The sequence below is a fragment of the Eulemur rufifrons genome, chromosome 16 (assembly GCF_041146395.1).
Source record: "Eulemur rufifrons isolate Redbay chromosome 16, OSU_ERuf_1, whole genome shotgun sequence".
NCBI classification, from domain to species: domain Eukaryota; kingdom Metazoa; phylum Chordata; class Mammalia; order Primates; family Lemuridae; genus Eulemur; species Eulemur rufifrons.
In genome coordinates this window covers 41,775,438-41,795,467 of record NC_090998.1, presented here as the reverse complement: position 1 = coordinate 41,795,467, position 20,030 = coordinate 41,775,438, and the positions used below count along the sequence as shown (strand labels likewise).

The 20,030-nt window shown below is 46.8% G+C and overlaps 1 protein-coding gene across 1 annotated transcript; it reads right to left on the bottom strand.

Annotated features, from left to right (window-relative positions):
• Positions 1-2,413: 2,413 nt before the first annotated feature.
• AMHR2 (anti-Mullerian hormone receptor type 2) lies at positions 2,414-9,317 on the bottom strand. The gene is made up of 11 exons (XM_069491106.1): positions 9,192-9,317; positions 8,706-8,888; positions 8,279-8,470; positions 7,937-8,011; positions 7,622-7,734; positions 7,285-7,515; positions 5,121-5,235; positions 4,805-4,977; positions 4,453-4,600; positions 3,791-3,923; positions 2,414-2,904 (listed from the first exon to the last, which is right to left on the bottom strand). Exons 1-11 carry the CDS (start codon positions 9,238-9,240, stop codon positions 2,889-2,891), a joined length of 1,428 nt encoding a protein of 475 aa, XP_069347207.1. The 5' UTR covers positions 9,241-9,317; the 3' UTR covers positions 2,414-2,888.
• Between the last annotated feature and the right edge of the window lie 10,713 nt (positions 9,318-20,030).

Below are 20,030 nucleotides of genomic sequence, written 5' to 3'. Positions count from 1 at the left end.
GGCCTTAAGCAATTCTCCCACCTCAGTCTCCCAAGCTTCTGGGATTGCAGATGTGAGCCACCATGCCTAACCTATAAACATCTTTTTCTTTTTTTTTTTTTTTTTTTTTGGTTTATAGGAGAAAAATGTCATTTTTAATGGCTGAAAATCCTTGCTTTGTTTTTTTTTTCACAGTATTTGTTAATTATTTATTTATCAAGAGAAACTATTCCTGAGCCGACATATGCAGAACTCAGGAACACAGGTCAGTGACAAACTTCTATGTAAATCAATCCAAAGAAATTCTTTATATTCCAAAATCACTTTGCACTCTGAAAAATACCAGCCTTCCTCATCTCTTCAAAATCTTTCATAGAATCAAAATTTCTGTAGAAATCTGCATATGCCTTCTTTCTTGGTTCAGCCACAGCAAACTCATAGAGAGCTGCAACCCCCAGGGATACAACAAATGCTCCAACAATATGAAACTGCAGATGCCTGGCCAGGAGGCCACACATCTGAGGTTTCGTCAAAGTGGAGGAAGCCATGGCAGTTACTGTCCTTGAAGTGTATGCCAACCTCAACATGTCCTTCCTGGCTGATGGACAAAGGAACTGCCTCCTTGCTTTGTTATTTAAAAGCTGTGTGACCTTAGACACAGTTCTAAATTTCTCTGAGCCCTCAGTTTCCTCCTCTATAAATGATGCTCACAGGATTATTCATGGAAAACTCAACAGGCTGTTGAGCAGAGGTGAGACATAATGATGAAAGTTGTGTTTAAAGATTATCCAGAGAGTGGTGCTTAGCCTAGTTGGGGAAAAACTAAGTTGCCGAGAGGTAATTGCAGTAGCTGGGGCCTGCCAGGCCTAGGAGAAAGGAAAGGACGCTGGTGACCAGAGGCATGCCCTGCCCAGGCAGCCCCAGTGGGGCTCAAGAACTGACTGGGTGTGGGTGAGATGGGCTGGGTCATAGGAGGGACAAGAACTGACTGGGTGTGGTGAGATGGGTTGGGTCATAGGAGGGACAAGAATTGACTGGGTGTGGGTGAGAGGGGCTGAGTCATAGGAGGGACAAGAACTAACTGGATGTGAGTGAGATGGGTTGGGTCATAGGAAGGACAAGAGCACCATCTTGGTTGGCATCCTCTGGGACTAAGAGAAAACTGGGGCCCTTGAGAATTAGGAAGGAGGGGAAGACAGACCTGTTGGTAATGAGAAGGCAGGAGCTTACATTGCACATGTTTAGTTTCAAGTGGTGGCTGCATATTCAAGTGATGGTGTCTTGTAGAGAATTGAAGATCTGGGTCTGAAGGAAGGTGAAGTCTCAGGGCTCGAAAGTGTATAGGCTCTCCAGAGCCTCATCCTGAAACTCTAGAACAACCAAGCTAGAAAAGGGCTAGAGATGATCTCAGTGTCAGTCATAACTGCTGCCATTTTCAGAATGTCCACTGAGGCCAGGTGCTGGGGAAGTCACTTGTCACCTCTCCTTTCTTACCCTGAATTGACTGTGCAAGCAGGCTAGATATGTTTTTATTCATATTTTATAAATGACAAAAGTGAGATTTAAAGGGTTTTTTTTTCTCCCTCTTTCCTTTGTCTTTCTACCCCTGTGGGTAACAGTGATAATACAGGCTTAAGTAACTTGCTCAAGGACACAGAGCCAGTTGGTCACTGAGCAGGAAACAATCCTGTTGTCAGTAAAGTCAAAGCTCCCCCATCGTGCCTCTGAGAGTTAGGTCAGAATGCCTCCAACCCTCTTATTTAGCAAAAGAGAAACCTGAGGCCTAGAGGGAGAAAATAACTTGCCCAAGGGTAATTAGACATTGAACTAGGGCTGTAAACCAGGCACCTGCAACTGGGCTGACTCTGAGGAGCACCCAGTGTTAAAGGGGACTGGGGTAGGAAAGAAAAACCAGTAAAGAAAACACACACACACACACACACACACACACGCACACAGACACACAAGAAATGGAGGAAGAACTTCTCAGCAGGGGTCACAAGGCATTGCCTACAGTTCTCCATGTCTTCTCTCCTCTCCCCACCACACACTCTAGACTTTGCTATCCAGATTACCTGTAGTTACTGCTTGTACTGCGTGCTACCATACCTCGCTGGGCCAGAAATGCGCTGCTACTCCCAATACTCCTGGGAAACTCCTCCCCAGTCAAGGTCCAGCTCAAGCATCCTGTGTCCTGTGAAGCCTTCCTGCTCAAGCCTCTGGTGTTACCCCCAGGACACGGTACAGGACCCCAACAATGTGAGTTACAGGTCTCTGAGCACCTTCAGGGCAGTGATTTCATTGCTGACCCTTCATTCCCCAGCGCCCAGTGTGAGATCCCACCATTTAAGAATGAATATTGGTAGAGGAGAAGGAAAAGAGAGAAAAGAGAGTCCCAGGATCACAGGAAAGGAGGACTGCCCAAGAACACAAGTCAGGAAAGCTGACTTTATTCTCTTTCCTGCGCACACCTGTCCCTGGTCACTGGTCAGAAGTGCTGTGGACTGGATGCCCACAGAAGGATCCAGGGATTCAGCAAGTGGGAAAGGCAGTGGTGAGGCAGACCAGACAGGTATATGATCACCATATTTATGCTTGCATGCACATAGATTACACATGAACTGCATATTTACACATAAAAATGGTACAGGCAAGTTGAGGATTCCTGCAGCAAGGGCCTTGCTAAACACTGAAGTGGCACGTACTCAACTAAGGCCCACAGGGGCGGATGGCAGGAGCAGGAGTTGAAGTACAGTCTTCTGGTCAGAGAGGTGGGCAGCTGTGTGGACAGCCGTCTGGGAAGGAGTGGGCCTCCTGGGGATGGGCCAGGGCAGCCAGGCGCTGCTGTACGCACTCAGCTGTCAACCGCGCTTCTGGGTCTGCATCCCAACAGTCCTCTAGGAGTTCTCTCAGCCCACCAGGGTCCTGGGAGGAATGACCAGAAAGCAGGTTTGACCCCAGAATCTTGAGTGGCCCCTGGGGTTAAAAGGCATCTTCAATGTCCATCGCTCTCCTGTTTTCAACACTCTACTTCTGATCCTTCCTGGAGCCTTTCTCCCTTTCCCCTCACTGAAATCCAGCCCTGAGTCTTGTTCTCTATGAGACAGGCTCTCTGGGTGCCTTCCATACAGTCCACCTTTTCCTCTGACAGCATAACATGCTGATAGGAAATTACTCTCCTTCCTCTCAGGCAACCAGGGTCTTCAGTAAACAACACCTGGTTTCTGTTATGTAACCCAACAGACACAGTGGAAATTTCAGACCAGGTAGCAGGAGAAAAGCAGGAGAAATTGTGTTAGGAAATTATCTGAACAGACCCCTGAACCTTCACTGTGAGGCTACTGCTTTAAGATTTTACACCTAGAACTGGCTTTTATTGGGTCACGGCAGAAACATGGATGTGTAAGACAGAACAAGGAGTTATTGACTTGAATTTTGGGCTCCACTGTACCCGGAGAGGCATAATCTTGAGGGAGAAGCTCAGGGCAAGAGCAAAGCCAGGGAGGGCTTCCTGGAGAACAGGACTGAGGAATACGACTAAGTGATGATGAAAAGGATAGAGACAGACAGGGCAAGGCTGAGCAGGAGGAAGGTGTGTGTCTCAGGTGGATGGAATGGGCTGTGTGAGACCTAGTGTGGAAAAGGATGGACTGAGGGCCAGAGAAAGTTTGCCCACTTCCAGCTAAACATGAACCAAGGTGGAAGAAGGAGAGGAGATAGAAGTAGATGGACTGACCCTGGCAGGGAAGTCCTTGAAGCCCATACCCAGCCCACACTCTCCAGGTACCCATCCCCAGCCTGGGCCTCTTACTGTGACAAAGCAGCACCAGGTGGATGGGATGTAGGGACGCCTCCTCTCCTCCACTGCCAAGGCCCACAGCTCACAGGTGGTAGGGGTACTGCCCAGTTCTGCTTCGTAGGCCAGTTGGAAGGGTGGTGGTCTGCTGTCTGGGGAAATGTGTAGGAGATAGGTATCAGTTAGCCCTGGGGGTGCCTCCCTTGTACTGAGGCCAAGGGGGAGAAGATCAGAGCTTTCTTTCTCTTTTCTTTTTTTTTTTTTGAGACAGAGTCTCATTCTGTTGCCCAGGCTAGAGTGCCATGGCGTCAGCCTAGCTCACAGCAACCTCAAACTCCTGGGCTCAAGCGATCCTCCTGCCTCAGCCTCCCAAGTGGCTGGGACTACAGGCATGCGCCACCATGCCCGGCTAATTTTTTCTATATATATTTTTAGTTGTCCATATAATTTCTTTCTATTTTTAGTAGAGACAGGGTCTCACTCTTGCTCAGGCTGGTCTCGAACTCCTGAGCTCAAATGATCCACCCGCCTCGGCCTCCCAGAGTGCTAGGATGACAGGCGTGAGCCACCGCGCCCGGCCCAAGATCAGAGCTTTCTGGGGACCAGGTCAGGTGGTGGGTGAGCCTAGAATGGGTGGGTAGGGAACGAGGGGAGGGCACTATTCCATCTGTCCTTACCAGGCCTCAAATCTGGGCAGCGGCTCAGGATTTCCCATAGGAGCAGAGCCAGGGAGTAAATATCAGCTCGCCGGAGGGCTGTGCCCCAGTCCTGTAGGTCCAGAGTCTTGTCCAAGAGCTCTGGTGCCATGTACCTCTGAGTGCCAGCCTGAAGATCAAAGTGTGAGGGGCCAAGAATCATCTCTGTGGCAACCCTCATCGCAGCACTAATCCATGCAACATCCCCCCACCAATAGACTCAGCAATATCCCGAATGCCGTAGGTACTTCTGTACTATTGCCACAGCAATGGTTACATCTCCATCAGCAGCACCACCATCATCCTGGGACTCACCCTAATCCAGAGCACTTACCTCCATAATGGCAGCTGGGCTTTGCGGCTGAGTAGGGGCCCAGGCAGAGGGCTGGGTCAGGCCAGGGAGCACCAAGGCAAGACCCAGGTCTCCAATGGCACATGACCCATCTTCCCGAATGAGCACATTCTGGCTGCTCAGATCTCGGTGGGCAATACCTGGTTTATATTGGCCTGTGGGAGAATCCAATGTTGGAGGGATATGGATCTTCTTCCCCTCTCTTTTGACCCAGTCCTTCCCATCCAAGCTAAGGGACAATCAGAAAATAGCAGCATGGCTGCTGACTCCCCTGGTTTCCTGCACCCATCTCACCCACCATCCTGCCAGCGCTCCTCATGGAGAAATGCCAGGCCCTGGGCCAGTGACAGTGCCATCCGTAGGGAACTCCCCCAGTCATTTGTGTGCTGAGTCAAGTAGTGGCACAGGGAGCCCTGGGGAAAAGCAGAGAGAAGAGGGTGGCACAAAAGCTGGAGGTGGCTGATCCATCTCAGGGAGCAGAGATCAATTGACAGGCTTCTCCTTGCATCTCCCCAGCAGACAGACACACTGACAGATCCAGGACTAGACAACAGGCAGGGGGCTGGGTGTGGTGGCTCATGCTTGTAATCCTAGCACTCTGGCACTCTCGGAGGCTGAGGAGGGAGGATCACTTGAGTTCAGGAGTTTGAGATTGCAGTGAGCAACAATGACACCATTGCACTCTACCCAGGGCAACAGAGCGGAGACTCTGTCTCAGGAAAAAAAAAAAAAAAAAAAAAGAACAGGCCGTAGAAGAGTGAAAATGTGCATCAGTCAGATTGACATGAAAAACAGTAACTCTAGGTCAAATGTACTGAGAGCATTTACTGTGGTCCAGGCCCTGTGCATGTGGCCCCCTGTAATCTTCCTGACAACCCTAGGAGACAGATACTCCTATCACTCCCATTTTACAGATGAGGAGCTTTAGAGAGAGCTAAGTAAACTTGCTTGAAGTCAGTTGGTGAGAGAGAATCTTGGAGCTTGAATCCAAGCAGTCTGACTCAAGGGTCACTTACTATTGACCACTACCTTATCCTGATTCTGAAGATGTGGGGCAAAGACAGAAACAGGAGGCAGGGCAAGCTAGCCAGGGGCATCTCTCATGCACCACCTTGCCTGAGGTGTCAGGCCTACATAGATATAGACGGGAAGAGCTAGTGGATAGCAAAGCAGCAGGTGGGGAGCAAGTGGAATTGGAGGGAAAGAGATAACACAGTGCCTCATTCAATAATTATTAAGCACCTTTAGTGTGCCAGCAACTGTGCTCAGACACTAAGATGGCTTAGGGACAGATAAGAGGAAATGATAACATAAACACAGAATGCAGTAAACGTCATGATAGGAAAATGAACCAGGTGCCCTGGGGCATAAACCAAGAACGACTAACTCTGCCTGAGAAGTCAGAGAAAGTTAAACAAGCAAAAAAAGTAGTTTTTGAGCTGAGCCAGGAGCTACATGGTTAAAGAGGGGACTTTCCAGAAGTCATGGTTTCAGAGGTGGAGGCGCCATAGGTGCTGATACAGTCCAGGGAGGGGTCCCTGCACTGGGCACTGAAAGAAGTTGGAGAGGTTGAACTACCTCCAATGGGGCGAAGGGGTGTCCCCTCCTTGCGTGGACAGACACAAAGCCCTGATGGAGGGTAAACACGAGGCAACAGACACAATGACGAGGAGCCAACTCCAGAGTCGCGCAGATCCTGGCAACTGACTTTTCTTTTCTGAGCCCCATGTGGATAATTCCTACCTCATAGTGTGCTTACATTTTTATTTTTTCTTCCTGGAATTCTAAAATCTTTCCTGATGTTTGTGAAGGTTAAATATGAAAATGTGTTTAAAGCGCCAAGTGCAATGCCTAGCATAAAGTAGAAGGGAAATGATATAGAAACCAAAAAAGTCCCAAATCTTTAGCAGGCCCATAAGGCCCGGTGTGGTCTGGCCTCTGCCTGCCTCTTCCTCTTCTTCCTTACTGCTCATCGCGCTCCCCTCAGGTCACATCGTATTATTCTCTCCTATAGTACTGTGGTCCCTCTGTTTTAGCACTTAGCATACTTGACATTGGACACTTATTTTTGTGTTTACTTGATCCATTTCTGTCTCCCCGTTAGTCTATAAAATCTGTAAAGGTATCTAGCACAGTGTCTGACATATAGTCCATAAATACTTGTTAAATGAACATATGAATTTGGAGGGCTATGCCTGGAGGTATTTCTTTAACAATAGTATTTCTTTAAGGTTGGGAATATGAATTGTTTTGATTTCTTCCTTTCCTTATTTATATTTTATGTGTTCAAAATATTAACATGTATTGCTTATAAGATAAAAAGAAAGAATAAAAATTATTTTTAATGTTTTAGAGAAGAGAAAATCTAAAGCAGAAGCCCCCTCCCCCGTACACACACACACACACACACACACACACACACAGGGACACACACACACACACACACATCCCTTGGTCCTCACCTTGGGGTGCAGCTCCAGTACCAGGAGGGGACCTGAAGGCAGGGGGCTGGGGCCCCCACGGCTGGCAGTGATAAAGCGGACAATGTGGTCATGCTGTAGGCCTGGCAGTTCATACAGTGCTCTCTCAGCTCGGAACTGGGCCACAGCCCTTGGGGGGAAGGCCTTGATGGCTACCAGCTCACCTCGCAGCCGCCCGGCCCACACCACTGTGTGACCTCCTTCCCGGATTACCTGGTGGGGGACACTGTGCTGGGTGCGGGCTTCTGAGATGCACGAGATACCCCAGCACAACCTCCAGGAGTGCCCAGAGGAGCCCTTCTCTGCCTCCCTCGGGCACCTGAGAGAAGCACAGCTCGGGTAGCTCCGGCAGCTCCTCAGTCCAGTCCCTGCCTGTGTCTGGCTCTGGCTCTGGCCCACCTTGCACTCTGCAGGCCTTTCGCTGTAGCAGAGCTGGGACAAAGAAGAGCCTTAGGGTCAAGGTGTACATGCATGGGGACAAGGAGAGGGACTTTGTGAGAAGGGAGCTTTGTGAGAGGTAATGGGAGTCAGGTAATAGAGATCCCAGGACCATGGAGTCAGGGGTGTCTGGAAAGGGATCAGAGCTTTGGGCAGTGTCTTGGGGTCACAAGGGAGGGATGGGGCAGATTAGTACCCAAGATGATGCTGCCTAGCAACAACAGCAGGAGGAACAGCCCCAGCAGCACCAGTGCCATCCAGATGGACTCACCTGGACATCAAGGCAAGAACTCAGGCTGGTGAGCCCTGCCCCAAACCCGCTCTCTGCTGCTCTTCTCCTCCTCGGAGAACTTGCTTCTTAACCCACCCCCACCCTGGTCACAAGCCCCATTATCTCCCGGTCACCAGGGCAACTAACTTCCCAAGGCCAGGAGGAGGGAAGCTTGGGGTGGGGGTAGGGTGAGAACTGGCCCTGGTTCTACCTCTCCTCCTAACCTGGGCCCCACCCCCACTGGGCTCAGCACCCCCGGGTGGCTACCTGGGGAGGCCTGGGGACCCTGGGAGCCAGGAGTCCCAGGGCTCCCTGGAGGAGGCAGGTGGCTGTAATTGGCATTGCAGAAGTCAGTGCCACAGGAGCAGGTGAAGAGAGTGGAGCCAGGGCTGGGGTGGGCTCGGGGGCTTGGGTCACAGTGGAGGGACTCACAGCCTGGCTCATCACTGTCTCGGCATCCTGATGGGGTGGGATTAGGGGAAGAGGAGAGACGGGGAGTTGGGGAGAGAGTGCAGTGGGGTCTGGGAACAAAGATAAATCCCTTCTCTATCAGGGGCATCATTTCCATCTCCCATGGGCTTTTCTTTCCCTCCACACATTCCATTTCTCCCCTTCCCCCTTGGCTGCCACCCACACCCCAGCATGTGCATGTCTCCCACCCTAGCTATCACCTGCCATACATGTTGCCATTCACCTTGCATCTCCACCTGTGCCTGGTCTTGGGTCAGGTTCCAGATCCCAAAGCAGCAGTGGCTGTAGAGGCAGCGGATAACCCTGGGGGGCCCTGGTCCTGCATCTAGCAGTTCTCCCAGTGTCTTTGTGCTTCCCCGCACTGCGGGGGCCTCAAAGAACACACAGGTCCGCCTCTTTGGAGGTGCTGAGGCCCAGGATAGGGAAAGGGGAGGATTCAAGATGGGAGTGAATGCAGAGGCAAAAACAGTGGCCAAAAGAGTAGACAAAACATGTTTCATTTCCCAGTGTCAGTATGGTAAAGGTATAGGAGGAAACAGGGTCACCAGAGGTCTGGAACCTGACCCCCACCTTGGGGACACATGGCTCTACCCTTCACCCTCACCCACCCAGCTCACTCACCACTCTGCCAAAGGGGTGACTTGCTTCCAGTGCCCCTTTCCCTCACTGGGTGGGTGGAAAGACCCTGCCCCTCCGGGTAGATACTTACCTTGCACGGCTGTGGGAAGTAATGCCCAAAGCCCCAGAGACCCCAGCATCTTGCTGAAGGATGGCAGCAGGAGGAGGAGAGCATGAGCCAGCACAGCTGTCCCTGGCCAGAGCTTTCTTCAAATACAGGGCATCCTGGGCTTCTGATCCCTCAGTCCCCAACTCCGCCCCCCTCATCCTATCCCAGTCTCTGTGGGGGAGAAGGCTGCTGTGGGGGAGAGGGAGGTGTGGGGAAAGCAGGGAAAGAAAGGGAGGAGCACAGAACGAATCTCATATCCTCCTCTCTTCAGCCACCTCCTCTTTTCCCTGTGTAGTGGGAGGAGGGGGCCTTGGAGGCCCAGCTGAGAACCCAGTGATGCCTAACTTCAAATCTCTGCCCTTTGCTGGCCTTGGAAGAAGGTGCTGGACTCTGTCAGCCCTTGTTAGGCTGGAAACCAAATGCTTAGAGCCATTCAGCTTTGCCCAAGATCTCTTCTAATCCATATAGTCAGGGCTCAGATCTGCAGCTCTGTGGGCAGAGGGAGTTTTCACAGCCCATACCAGAGTTGACTTTGTTTTCCAAGTTCAAGAATTAGAAAGTACGTAAAATTTCAGTTAAAAAAAAATCATAGGCCGGATGATCATTCGAGCTCAGGAGTTTGAGACCAGCCTGAGCAAGAGTGAGACCCCATTTCTACTGAAAATAGAAAAAACTAGCCAGGTGTGGTGGTGCACACCTGTAGTCCCAGCAACTGGGGAGGCTGAGGCAGGAGGATCGCTTGAGCCCAGGAGTTTGAGGTTGCTGTGAGCTAGGCTGACACCACGGCACTCTAGCCCAGGCGACAAAGCAAGACTCTGTCTCAAAAAAACCCATCATATTGATAATGGTTACAATGGAAAATTTTGCTATGTGTATTTTGTCACAATTGAAAAAAAAAATCACCTAGCACTCTGGGAGGCTGAGGCAGGAGGATCACTTGAGCCCAGGAGTTTGAAGTTGCTGTGAGCTGGGCTGACACCACGGCACTCTAGCCTGGGCAACAGAGTGAGACTCGGTCTCAAAAAAAAAAAAAAAAAAAAAAATCACATTTGCTAGCTTGGAGAGAAACAACCCGAGGGTAGGGAGAGCTCAAGATTGATCTTTAGCTGTTATTAAAAGACATAGCACATAGGACATAGCACCTACTATGTCCTGGGGCACAGCTGGGGTTATGCGTTTTACAATCATCTCCTCTAATTCTCCCCCTGAGATATTTATTGTTATCTCCACTTGATAGGTAAAAAAATTGAGCTTAGGTAAGTTGCTCAAAGTCACTCTGCTGCAAAATAGCAGAGCTGGGATTTGAATCTAGGCAATTCTGACTGCAACACCCCTGCTCTGTTCTTTGTATTATACCATGCTGCCTGAAAACAAATGCAAAACTCAGCCATGAAGAAAATGTTTCTATTTAATACAATATTTGAATATTTGAATTTGGATTGTTGAGAATATATGCACCATTACCTGCCAGCCTGCCACAACTGCTAGAGATGGGGTACAGTTCAAACTATCACCACCAGAGGTCAGCACATATAGGAGAAGCTCCTGGCTGTGGTGAGGGGACAGAGAGCACCTCCTTTGATGACTAATATATTGTACAAAGAACACCTCCTATATGTATTAAGCTGCAGGGACTATAAAATATGAAGGAAGGGCACAGGGTGTGCAAAGGGCATTTCAGCATGGAGATGGAAGAGGTTTATGGCTTGTGCTACAATAGAGACAGGAGTCCAAGTCCACCAGACTTTTTCCTAGAGTAAGAAACAACAGTAATAGATAATCATTTCCACACCTGTGAGCAGCTGGCTTTGATGAGAATGAGAGTCAGAGGGCACTTGTTCCCTGTTTTCCTAGCTTTCTGTCCCCCTAGTGGCTGCCTGGAAACCCCTTCTCCTTTGGAATGATCTGGCTTAGACCAGGGATGATAGTCTGAGTACTGACTGATTCTCGGGCCTTTCTTCTGGGAAGCCTGCGTGAAAGGAGGAGACAGTAAATGCTCCAATAGTTGTCAAACAGCACCTGGAGGGATGACCAGGGCTAGAGACAGCTGTCCATCCTTCCTTGGGCCCTCCTAGGAGTCTGCAGGGTCCTGCCAGTGAGGTGGAATGTTGTACTTAGTTTCAGCTATCTTCCTTTACTAGCTCTCAGATCCTATAAGTCTGGGGTGATGGTAGGGGGCAGGGAGGAGGGTTAAAGGTCAAATAGCTTCTTGTGTCTGGAGTGTCTCAAGAGACTACATCCTCCAGAATGGAAGCAGGGTAAGGATCATGCAGAAAGGTGGTCACCTCACATAAAGCCTTGGATAACTACTCCTTTCAAAGATAGAAACATTCCAGCCAGGTTTATGGGAACTATCCCTGCTCTGGGCAGGTAGGTTTTAAAGTTGAGATGGTGATAGAACAGGTAAGAATCTGAGAGCTGAGGGATTAGGAAGGTCCTGAAAAAGGAACACAGCATAGGAGTAAAGGCTTCCTGGATTCCACATACACAGAGATCTTCATTAGAGCCCCCTGATTCACATCAGCAGTGGCCCAATAATTTACTTTTGATCCCACTGACTACACAGCTGAAGTGAATTGTTTCAATTCACCAGCTATCTATTAGGTCCCAATCTAAAAAAGGTATTTCATTAGGTGCTAGGCCTACAAAGATAGAAGTGTGATTACTACTCTTCAGGAATTCATAGTCTAGAAAGGCAGGCAGATATATCAACAAGCATACAGAAAATTATGTTTCATACTAGGGGTATGAGCAAGGACCTATACAAGCATAAAGATCAAGTAAGCTAATTCTGCCTAGGGTACAGAAGACAAGGGAAGAAACGTGCCTAGAGTGTTTCACAGAGAGGTGGATATTTAAATCATCTCAAACGTAATCACAATGATAACAAGAGGAGGGTAGCTGTTCTAAGCAAAGGGAATAGCAAAAGTAAAGGCACAGAGATGTAAACATAGTTTGTGTATTGGGGGTGGAGGAAGTGAGAAAGAGCACTGTGAGGTATGAGGCAGAAACTCACCCTAGAGATAGACTGGGAACAGATTGTGAAGGTTTCGATTCTGTATCAAGAGTTTAGACTTTTCCTAAAAGCAATTTTAGGAAGGGGCCTGGTGGCAATGTGCAAGATGGGTGACTGGGGTTCAGGGAGATGAGTTTCAAGACCTAAGCAGTAACCAAAGTTAGTACTGGGACAGTGGAAGCAAAAATAAAAAAGGGAAAATTTGATATATACTGTACAGGTAATTTTGACAGGATTGGTAATCAAATGAATGTTGGTAGGTGAAAGGGAGATCCAAAAGAAGATTCTGAGGTTTCAAGTGTAAGTGGTTAAGAGGTAGGTAATCTTACTAAGGGAGACGTGGAACACAAAGGATTATTTCCCCTTCTAACATGTTAAGTTCATCGGTAGGTCAACCAGATGAAAATGTCCAGCAAGCAGGCTTTCAGGTAGAGAGAAATTTTAAGGCTTAAGATTTGGGAATCACCAACATGTATGTAATAGTTATAAAGTGAATGGGACTTATGTAAGGGAGAGAAAGAGTAAGGAAAGGAAGCAAGACAGGGAACATCAACATTTAAGGGACAGGCTCTGTCTCATGTGCTCGCTTGCCCTTTCAACGTGTTATGATACAGCAAGAAGGCCCCTTGGTCTTGTACTTCTCAGCTTCCAGAACTGTGAGCCAATAAACTTCTTTACAAATTAAAACAAAGCATTTGAGGGACAGAGAAAGAAGTGATGATGAAGGAGACTAAAAAGAATAGGAAGGTTTGAAGAACCAGGAGAATAGCAGTGTCAAACTCTGACAACTTAAAGAGGTTAATGACTGAAAGATCTTCGGAGTTGGCAACCAGGTGGCTGATATCAATGAGAAAAATTCTGGTAAATGATGGGTGCAGAAAAAGTAGACTAAGAGGTGAATAAAGGAAGAGAAAAATGAGTGTTAAACTACTTTCACTAACTTTGGAAATGGAAAAAGCTAGATCAGTAGCTTGAAGAGGAAGCAGAGGTTTTTCAAAATGGGGGAAGGGGGAGCAACTTAAACATGCTTATGGGCTGACAAAAGAAGGAAACCAAGAGAGACTGAAGATGAAAGGAGAAAATATCATCAAAATAAAGAACAAAAAGAAGTCAAAGAAACAGTTTGAGAGCACAAGTAGCAGGATTGGGCTTGCAAAGAAAAAATGTTTCTCTCCCAGAAAGAAAGAAGGCGGGTGAATTGGTGAAAAATAGATGTTTGTATAGAGAAGGAATTTTGAGAAAATTCATGCCTCCATTCTCTCCATGAACCAAGCACATTTATGGCTGGACATAGTGGCTCACACCTGTAATCCTAGCACTCTGCGAGGCTGAGGCAGGAGGATCACTTGAGCTCAGGAGTTCAAGACCAGGCTAAGCAAGATGGAAACCCCATTCCTACTAAAAAATAGAAAAAATTAGCCAGACATGGCAGCACACACCTGTAGTCCCAGCTACTTAGGAGGCTGAGGCAGGAGGATCGCTTGAACCCCGGAATTTGAGGTTGCAGTGAACTGTGATGACACCACTGCACTGTTGCCAGGGCAACACAAGCGAGACTCTGTCTCCAAAAAAGAAAAAAAAAAGGCGGGGGGGCGAATTATCTGCTCAAGATAAGGTCGGGATTGGGAAACTAGCAATTAACGATATCTGTCTTACTTGTCAAACTATAAAGTCCTTGGTGGCAGCGTTTGTCTTACCTTTTTTTTTCCTTTTTTTTTTTGAGACAAGGTCTCATTCTGTCACCCTGATTAGAGTGCAGTGGCATCATCATAGCTCACTGCAACCTCAAACTCCTGGGCTCAAGCCTCCTCCTGCCTCAGCCTCCCAAATAGCTGGGACTACAGGCATGCACCACCACTGTGTCTGGCTAATCATTCCATTTTTTTGTAGAAACGGGGGTCTCAATCTTGCTCAGGCTGGTCTGGAACTCCTGGCATCAAGCAATCCTCCTGCCCTGGCCTCCCAAAGTGCTAGGATTATAGGCATGAGCCACCTCACCCGGCTTATTTTATTTTTTATCCTCAACCTATTATGTACTCAGTACATAGTAAAGGCTCTCAATGAGTGTTTATTAAATGAATACATGACACAATTATTAAGGAGTCATTTGAGGTTGCAAAAACAAAAACATACCCCAGAACAAAAAACCCCCGATAAAGTCAAATGTTAAAATGTTATATTGCTAATGGGTAAATAAGGAAATAAAATAGCTGAGATTACCCATGGCTGAGTGATTGACAAAGCAGACACAGGTAAAGTGAGCTAAGTAATTGAGAATGCTGGTAAAAACAGCATAAACTGACGAAAGATTTCTTATGTAGGAAAGGAAATGAAATCATAGTCTGATAGAAAATTGGGGCCGGGCGAGGTGGCTCACACCTGTAATCCTAGAACTCTGGGAGGCCGAGGCAGGAGGATTGCTCAAGGTCAGGAGTTCGACACCAGCCTGAGCAAGAGTGAGACCCTCGTCTCTACTGAAAATAGAAATTATTTGGACAACTAAAAATGTATATAGAAAAAATTGCCCGGGGATGGTGGTGCATGCCTGTAGTCCCAGCTACGCAGGAGGCTGAGGCAGAAGGATTGCTTAAGCCCAGGAGTTTGAGGTTGCTGTGAGCTAGGCTGATGCCACAGCACTCTAGCCTGGGCAACAGAGTGAGACTCTGTCTCCAAAAAAAAAAAAAAAAAAGTCATCACAGATGAGATTTAATGTTAGATATAGGCTGGTATTAACTAAATGTAAAATATGTTGGGGCTAGATCTTGGTTTCTAAATACCATTCTCCAATAAAAGGACCCAAAGCTCCTTAGAGAAATAGATGATCCTATTTCTCTCCTATTTCTCTGCCCTTCCTAATAGGGCAGGGAAAATACAAGATGAGCCTGAAGCATCTTGTGTGTAACAGGAAAGTGCTCAAAAAAAAAAAAAAAAAAGGATGTGCACATATCAAAAGGACATAGGACCCAATCTGAAAGAGCTCCCAATGACCGGAAGCTGGGATAATTTGAGCAACAAAATAATGTAGTATTGGATTATAACCCAAGTAAACGATAATATAAATGAGTACATACCAAAATGGATTAAATAAATGGTGAAGAGACATAACTTCCTTATACAATGCCAAATAATAGCTGTAGATACTTCCCCCTCTAGGAGGTGAAGCTTAATTCCCACCAACCCCATTGAGGGTGAGCTAGACTTACTGATTGACTTCCAAATAGGGAAGGAGAAAAATAGTAACTTTACAGTGGATAAACCTGGTAAACATTAACTTAACAAAGTGATGTTATTATTGGTAATGTTATGTGGATATCACATACCCCCTGATGGCATGTGACAAGAAGGGCACTTCCCCTCTGTGGTAGTCTTTCCAAAAACCCATAAACTAAGTGTAACAATGAATAAAACATCAGACAAACCTAGATTGGAAGATATTTTACAGGACACCTGACCAATGATTACGAAGACTGTCAGGGTCATGAAAAAAAGGGAAAGACTGAGAAACTGTCACAGAGGAGACTAGGAAGACAAGTATGATAAGGTACACTGGAACACATCCTGGAACAGAAAGAGGACATCAATGGAAAAACTAGCAAAACCCATGGTCTGGAGTATAGCTCACATAATATACCAATGTCAGTTTCTTAGTTTTGACAATGTACCATGGCAACATGTTAACAATAAGGGAAATGAGGTAAGGATTATATGGAAAACAATTTTTTTTTTTCAGAGATGAGGTCTCGCTCTGTTGTCCAGGCTGGAGAGCAGCAGTGCGATCACAGTTCACTGCAACTTTAAACTCCTAGACTAGAGATCCTCCTGGCCCAGCCTCCCAAGGAGCTGGGACTACAGGCACACATCACAATGCCCAGCTATAAACTATCTTTACAACTTTTCTGTACATCAAAAATTATTCTAGGCCGGGCGCGGTGGCTCACGCCTGTAATCCTAGCACTCTGGGAGGCTGAGGTGGGCGGATCGTTTGAGCTCAGGAGTTCGAGACCAGCCTGAGCAAGAGCGAGACCCCACCTCTACTAAAAATAGAAAGAAATTATATGGACAGCTAAAAATATATATAGAAAAAATTAGCCGGGCATGGTGGCGCATGCCTGTAGTCCCAGCTACTCGGGAGGCTGAGACAGGAGGATCGCTTGAGCTCAGGAGTTTGAGGTTGCTGTGAGCTAGGCTGATGCCACGGCACTCACTCTAGCCTGGGCAACAGAGTGAGACTCTGTCTCAAAAAAAAAAAAAAAAAAAAATTATTCTAGGCCGGGCGCGGTGGCTCACGCCTGTAATCCTAGCACTCTGGGAGGCCGAGGTGGGCGCATCGTTTGAGCTCAGGAGTTCGAGACCAGCCTGAGCAAGAGCGAGACCCCATCTCTACTAAAAAAATAGAAAGAAATTATATGGACAGCTAAAAATATACATAGAAAAAATTAGCCGGGCATAGTGGTGCATGCCTGTAGTCCCAGCTACTCGGGAGGCTGAGACAGGAGGATCGCTTGAGCTCAGGAGTTTGAGGTTGCTGTGAGCTAGGCTGACGCCACGGCACTCACTCTAGCCTGGGCAACAGAGTGAGACTCTGTCTCAAAAAAAAAAATTATTCTAAAATAAAAAGCATATTAAAGACATTGGGGGCCAGGTGTGGTGGCTCATGCCTGTAATCCTAGCACTTTGGGAGGCCGAGGCGGGTGGATCGATTGAGCTCAGGAGTTCGACACCAGCCTGAGCAAGAGTGAGATCCTGTCTCTACTAAGAGAAAATAGAAAGAAATTAGTTGGACAACTAAAAATTTATATAGAAAAAATTAGTCGGGCACAGTGGCACATGCCCATAGTCCCAGCTACTCGGGAGGCTGAGGCAGAACTGCTTGAGCCCAGGAGTTTGAGGTTGCTGTGAGCTAGGCTGATGCCAGGGCACTCTAGCCTGGGCAACAAAGTGAGACTCTGTCTCAATAAAAAAAAAAAAAAAAAAAAAAAAAGGAAGTGTAAAGACACTGGGGCCAGGAGCAGTGGCTTATGCCTATAATCCTAGCACCTTGGGAGGCTGAGGTGGGAGGATTGCTTGAGGTCAGGAGCAAGAGTGAGACCCTGTCTCTACAAAAAATAGAAAAATCAGCCTGGCGTGAGGACGCACACCAGGTACACTCCCAGCTACTCAGGAGGCTCACTTCAGCCCAGGAGTTTGAGGTTGCAGTGAGCTATGATGATGCCACAGCACTCTAGCCCAGACAACAGAGCAAGGGAGACCCTGTCTCAAGAAACAAAACAAAACATTGGGGCTGCCCTTGTTCCTCTTAGTCTTCCACATTTCTATGTAGTTGTGGCACACTGATCTAATCATAAAACCATTTACCTAGGAGTTAAGCGTAAGGCAACTGCACTAATTACCATGTGTGTGGGCACAATACAATTGTGTAGCTGGAAACCTTTGTTGGATTGAGAATATGAAATTATACCAATATAGTTCCCATTCCCAACCCTCTCAATACACCAGAGACATGGCTTTTTATTAAAAAACTTTTTTAATAGGTTTACAAAGGAGCTACAGACTACATTGAAACTAATCTTTGTACAAAAGGCAAAAAAAAAGAAAAAAAAAAAAAGCGCCCCCAAACACCCAGAGACAAAAGGTAGGAAGGAGAGACAAGAAAGGAAGATACAAAAGGAGCAGGAAGAAACTTAAAGACAAGAGATTAGCATCATACATACACAAGAGTGAGGGGGAAAAAAGAGCAAGATGAGAGAGCATTTAAAAGTATTTAACCATACAGCCCTGGTGATAACTGGGTTGGAACCAACAACAAACACAGCATGAGATAATTAAGAGGTTTTAAAAGGCAACAGTGGTATGGAGACTGGTTATTGCCAGTGCTAAGAGAAAGAAATAAAACTTGTTTTAGGCACCAGAGATTGGAGCACCGCCCCCTTCCCCGTAGAGGATGACAGACTTGGGAAGCAGCAGCAGGCTCTGGGGCAGCTGCCACTGGTGTATGTAGGTGGTGTTTCCTCAGGTCAATCTCAGCATATTTTCCCCAAAGTCTTTGTGTCCTAGACTCTAGGTAAGGGATATGGGATGTCACTGGGACAAAAGGATGATCAGAAATATGAAGACCTGCCCTTGTCCACACTGTTCAAGAGCAGTTGCTGGGAAAGTGAAGGACTGGGCAGATGAAGCCCATTCCCCTGTGGAAAAGGCACAGTGTAATTCCTGAAGGCAAGATATAGGAAAACACACAACCCAGGAGAGGTATCAACAAAGTCCTCACTACCTGCAGCCCCAGCCTAACTGGGTATGTTATGCTTTTTTTATGATACTGAGCTGGGACTTAGGGGAGTTGAGGGACAGATCGCCACACCTCTACTCCCTTAGCAGAGACAAGGAAGACTGGGGCTGTTTGATAATGAAGAAGGGGGAAATGGGACAAAATTCCTCTCTCAAATGAACATTGTGGAGGAAATCTTTTTTAGGTTGCGGAAGTCACAGTGGAAAAGATCTAGGAGAGTAATGAAGCCAGGGACTCCCCTTCTTTTCCTTTCTCAGCCTTCAATCTAAGGCAATTGAGCCAAATCTGGAAGAGGGAGTAGGAATTTAAGCTTAAGGCTGCTTAATGTCTTCCTGGGGGCTGGTGTTTAGGAAGGCAGACAGAAAAAAAAAAAAAGAAAGAAACAGGTCAACCTCAAAGCTGGTCTGCTCATCCTCCTAGAAGAGGTCTGCACCCCCGGAGTAGAGCCAAGAGAGGCATCAGAGAGAGCACAGTCTCCCAAACAAAAGTAATAACCTGCCTGTATTTTATCAGCAGTTTTCAAAAGCAATGTTTTCCGGGATTGGAGAAGTGCCATATCCTCCTCCCTTTCCCCAAAGCTACTGCTGCCACCTTTCATCCTTGTACATAAGTTACTGGCTCTCTTCTAAGGGAGATAAAATTCTGAGACTTCACATTTCTCCTCCCAAACCCAGGGGCTACCCAGCTTTGGGGGAGGGAGAAGAAGAGCTATGCAAAGGGCCCCTCACTTGAGGCAGCTAGACTGTCTTCTTTCCTTGGTACTCGATCTCCAAAACTCTTTTGATCTGATCCCAAGGTTCAAAAGGCATCAGGGTACTTACAATTGAATAAAAACTTTAAGCAAGTAGCACCAGGGCTCCCCCAGAACTTAACAGGGGCCTGATTAGCACCCCCAGAAGAACCCCTCAAAAAGTATATAAATTTATTGCGTCCTAGCAAAGAGCTGCAGCTTCCAGTATTCACATAATGTGAAGATATTAATACAAAATATACTCTGAAAGTCAAATACCTGCAGTTCATAGTGCTTTCTCAGATTTGTTAAAAAAATACAATGCTTAGTTTCCTATATAGGATATACAAAAGCAAAAAATATATATATGTATATAGTAGAAATAAATCAGCCATAGTAATTTACAGCTTTTGTCTCCAACCCTCCCCTAATCATAATCTTTACCCCACACTTTAGTCTATACTTTCTAGGATCAAAGGTTCAATTTATTTTGAACCAGGCTGAGAATTATCCATTAAACTGCATTCTGTGTAGCACCCACAGGGTGCCAGCTGGGAAGTCCCTGAAGGAAGATGGTGTGGATTGTTACTGCTCTGGGTAAAAAGTGAGGCAGTCAGAGGATAAGCAAATGAATGTGAATGGGCAACCTGAAAAGATAGGGAATGAGAATTTTAATATCACCACTCCTCTGAGTATCCCCTGCCCTGCAAGTTTTGGTCATTAAAAAAATTAATTAAAAAAACTCATGAAAAAAATTTCAGAATCAATATGCATATCAGTTACATTAAT